Genomic DNA, 4,250 nt, shown 5'->3' with positions numbered 1-4,250 from the left:
AGAGTGTGTAAGACACACATGCTGAACCTAATAACTCCAAGGTCACAGTTGCTTTCAGAACCGTGATGTCTCCCATGGTGGAAGGAAGACTATGGCATTTTCATGTGACAGCGATATTACCTCCTCTTGTCTCATAAACACCAGTGCTCAAACACATTGTGGTAGCAGTAATCATGTATCCTGGTTTGTACAAAAAAAACAAGCATAAGTGGAGGGGAGTTTATTTTCAGTTTAACTAAAAGTTTGAGCAAGATAAGAAACTTACAAGATACTCCAGAATGAACCTGAGCACAGGGACTGGGAAATGCAGGGCAGAAATCTGCGCAGTTGCCCAGTATAACGTATGAGCTGCAGGTTCAGGGTTATAGAAAGCAGTAGATGTACAGTGCATGCACATGCTCTGAGTAATTGATTTGTGCATGCACAGCAAATCTACCTGTTTTCCATCAGGCTTCCCTGTCTGGGACTCCAGATGACAGCAGTCTGGTAGGCTTCACTGTGCGGTAGCTCAAACAGGGCTGATGGTGGCCCAGAGACCCCAGGCAAATGCAGAAAACATTCAAATTGAGCCTGGCTCCAGGTTTCAAGAAAAAGAGACAGTACCTGGACATATGGTAGCCCTAAATTGGGTTTCTGTTGCCACGTGGTGTTCCCATTGGCCATTACTCATTCCTGAATCACCATCAGTCCTTTTTCTATGCCACTAGAGTTTTATTCTGTCCAGACTGTCACTCATTTCCTACGCATGTAAGGATATTGACACAAAGCTTTCTACTAGGGTGGCAGGGATCAGGGTCTTACTGATGTGAAGCGCAACTGTTCACTTCTGTAAAGTTCTGGCGGTCTGTGCCAACTGAAGATTTTACTGTTTACTATTTAAATTTAGTTCCTATAACACATCTCTGCTTTTCACTTGCAGTCCATGTATGGCGAGGCTGTGCAAGCTTACTGTAAGGCTGTATTGTTTCCCTGTTCCCTGAAAGGCTCAGCAGGCTGTAGGCTTACGGCCAAATGACACGGGTTCTTGTCAGTACACATAAAGGGGCAGACTGCACCTGGGCACTGCCTGGGTATGCAGGGATGGGGTTGGCTTAAGGAGCCTTTCCCTCACTGTGATGTTGTTTGCACTTCTGCTTCATGCAAAGTACGTGTCTGCTCTCTGAAGCCAGAGGACTCTGTAGTCTGAAGTGGCCCCCACTGGTCCCAAATCCACTTCATTGGTCCCCTGGCCCAGGAGAACAGCACACAGACAGCGTGTTTAGCTTGTGTTTGCCTCCATGTTCACCACATGCTCTAGACGAGTTGTATGTTTCTTCTAGAAGTTGTCCTGTATACTCATGGACATGGGGATACTGTCATCTTCAGAGCTCAGAAGCTAATGCTCCTGAGGAACAGATCAAAGAAAGGTGAAGTAAGCATGGCTGGTTACAGAATTTTGTACCTTATCATCCTTTGTCTGAGCCTTACATCAGACTCCTTAACAAGTGCCCTGGCATGGGGAGTATTACAATTATCTGCAAATAACCGGTTGTACTGCAGGTGGAATGGTACAGGATATAAGCCACACATCTTAGGGATAACCACGTTGAATTTGAGCTGTTCCCTTTAAGATGCAACAAAACTACTAAATTCAGTCTTCACACCATTAGCTGGTGGGCAGGACCCCATGACAATCAGCAAAACTTGGCACTCTGTTTTCCTTCTCATCTGTTCTCCAGTTGTTAGCTTTCTTCCCTTCCCTAGTTACATTTTGCCATTTTGCCGTGGTTCATCGCTCTCTTTTCATTTTTCAGTCTCTACTTTTTTTTTTCTTTTTTTTCCCTTTCCCTACTGAACTAGAGAGGGAAAATATTCCTAGTGTTTCCATATGGGAATCTTCTGAAGGTAATTTATTTTCTCCGTGTTGTTTTGGGTTCGTTGTGGTATTGTTTCTCTCCAACATACAGCTGACACTTTAATCACTTGAGGACAGTCAGTGCACATATAGACAATAGCAGAAGCACTGGCAGTCCTCTGTGCTGTATTCCCAGAAGTGCTGGATGACAACTCTGTGGTTCTCTATGGGCATGTCCTTATTTCAGCCATGTCCATACACAGTTGTAAACACTTCAGTTAACATGACTGAGCAAGCCTCTACTTGTTAGCTTAACTATGGCAACCAATGGTATGTGCACTTCTAGCCAACCACAAATGCAATGCCATTAGCCTGGGCATATTTTGAGTTTGAAATTGATTCGGGGTTGAGCCTACGTTCAGTTATTGCAACTTAGCTGACAACTGATAGTATAAAAAGCTGTATTTAACTCACTTCTTGCAATCTTGTGAATTTAGCCTCAGCTAAAACTCCCAGGGAATTTCTTGTCTGAGCAAAGACTGCAAAGTTTGGCGCTGTCTCATCCTGTCTCTGTAACTCTACATAATTTCTGAAGTCAGTTCCATCACCAAAGCATCTTTCTTTCAGTATTATGCTAAGCAACATGACTAACATCTGTCATGTGGGGTTTTTTTTCCTTTGTGGTTTATACTGTCATTTGAGATGCGTACGTGGGAGAACTGGGTGTATAGTGAACCACTTTGTTTTAGTGGAGTATTTAAAGTATGTGGTATTCAGAGTTATTTTCCCCTCCACTCAGTGCAAAAGAAGGAAAAGCTTCTCCTGTTCCTTGCTTCCCGAGGGAGTTTTTCTGCAGACAGTACATCAGATTCTCAATATCTTCAGTTAATGAGTGTTAAAATTTTTGGAAACTTTCCTGTGATGCACCTTCTACCACATTTCTTCATTGCTGCAAGCATCAAAAGATTGGATAAAAAGTTGTAACCACCCAAGTCAGGAGAGTGTGAGGAGGAAAGAAATAATCATGTTTACTATTGCTCTTCTCTTCTTCAGTTGGAACCAGTTGGTGAAAAGCAGACTTACAACAACTTTACCCATGACAGATCAAAACTCAAGTGTCCAAACCCAGTAAGTAAAGGCCAAGATGTCCATACTCTCCATTAACCACTTTTATTTTTTGAGCAACCTGGTCTAGTGGAAGGTGTCTCTGCTCATGACAGAGGGGTTGGAACTAGATGAACTTTAACATCCCTTCCAACCCACACCATTCTATGATCCTGTGATTTTTCTCCTTGCTTCTGATTGGTAAAATTATTTAAAAGAGTATCTTTGTGAAGGCTTTAAATAGCTAAAATATATTTCTGTTTTGTTACACACAGGAAAATCTGCTTAAAATTTAATGCAAAAGAAATTGTCCTCCCTGCAGTGGAAAGCCTCTAATTTAAGCCAGTTTTAATGAGTCTACATATTTCCATTTGGTTGTCTGCAGCAAACAAATTTGGAGATGATGCCATCACTCTCTGAGATGGCTCCTTTTTTTGTTCTGGGAACTTTCAGGCAATAAGGCAGGAAAGAGTTTGAGCTAAAATAGACAGAAGGCAGAAACAGCTGATTGTCTAAAAATGGACAGTTCCTCCCTGGGAAGGGGTAATGGCATATTGTCTGAATGCTGCCTGTTGAGTGGTGTGTGTGGTCAGTAAAACCTTTGCTCTCCCTTTGTAGGAGAAACCCTTTATTTCCACACTGAGAAACAGTGGATTTAGAAATTCAGATCTCAACTTGGGGAAAACCAAATCTTCAGTCCCCTACTGGGCTGTCATTGTGGCTGCAGTAGCTGGGGTCCTGGCGGGTTCTTTACTCATCTGGCTTGTGTTAGGAAGAAGAGCCACGAAGCACCAACATGAGGCTGACAGAGAAAAGAACATTAAAATGACATCTCTGTAAAGCAAGTGGAACAAACATCTGTCTCTGCTGAGGCTGCTCTCTGGTGTGACGCAGAGCACAGCAGAATAAAGAAACTGTTGGATATAAATGAAGCTTCTTGCTTAGCTTTTTGGGCCCAATAATCTTGATCAGAAATGTACTGTGGAGTTAACTTCTGCAGATCAGTCAAGTGGAGAATGAAGTTCAAAGTGTTAAAGCTTTTTCATTCTGGGACGCAATTCTCTGTTTCATGAATATTACTCAGGATGTCAACTGCATGCATGAAGTGAGAAAACTGTACATCTTGGCACCTTAATTGTGCATCTGCACTTTTTTCTTATAAAACTGTATATAAAATGTTAGCTGCAAGTCTATGATTGTGACCTGGTATTCCCCAAGGTAAGCGAGATAAAAAAGAAAAGCTGTGATTTCACATGTTAGATTCCAGAAAGACCATTTTGTTGAAGGTGTTAAGGCCATTCTACACAGGCAA

The 4,250-nt window shown here is 42.3% G+C and overlaps 1 protein-coding gene across 1 annotated transcript in view; it reads left to right on the top strand.

Moving 5' to 3' along the window:
• LOC104528287 (phospholipase B1, membrane-associated) overlaps window positions 1-3,778 on the top strand; it is a gene marked incomplete at its 5' end in the record, with an annotated part of 29,797 nt that extends 26,019 nt beyond the window's left edge. The window contains 2 exons of the mRNA XM_010172246.2: window positions 2,888-2,962; window positions 3,557-3,778. Coding sequence (XP_010170548.2) covers window positions 2,888-2,962; window positions 3,557-3,778 — 297 coding nt within the window. The remainder of the gene's footprint in view (window positions 1-2,887; window positions 2,963-3,556) is intronic.
• Window positions 3,779-4,250: the final 472 nt, after the last annotated feature.

The sequence above is a fragment of the Antrostomus carolinensis genome, unplaced genomic scaffold (genome assembly GCF_000700745.2).
Source record: "Antrostomus carolinensis isolate BGI_N321 unplaced genomic scaffold, ASM70074v2 scaffold24437, whole genome shotgun sequence".
In the NCBI taxonomy this organism is placed as follows: Eukaryota; Metazoa; Chordata; class Aves; order Caprimulgiformes; family Caprimulgidae; genus Antrostomus; species Antrostomus carolinensis.
The sequence above is the reverse complement of the archived record's forward strand: the minus strand, read 5'-3'. Positions and strand labels throughout refer to the sequence as shown.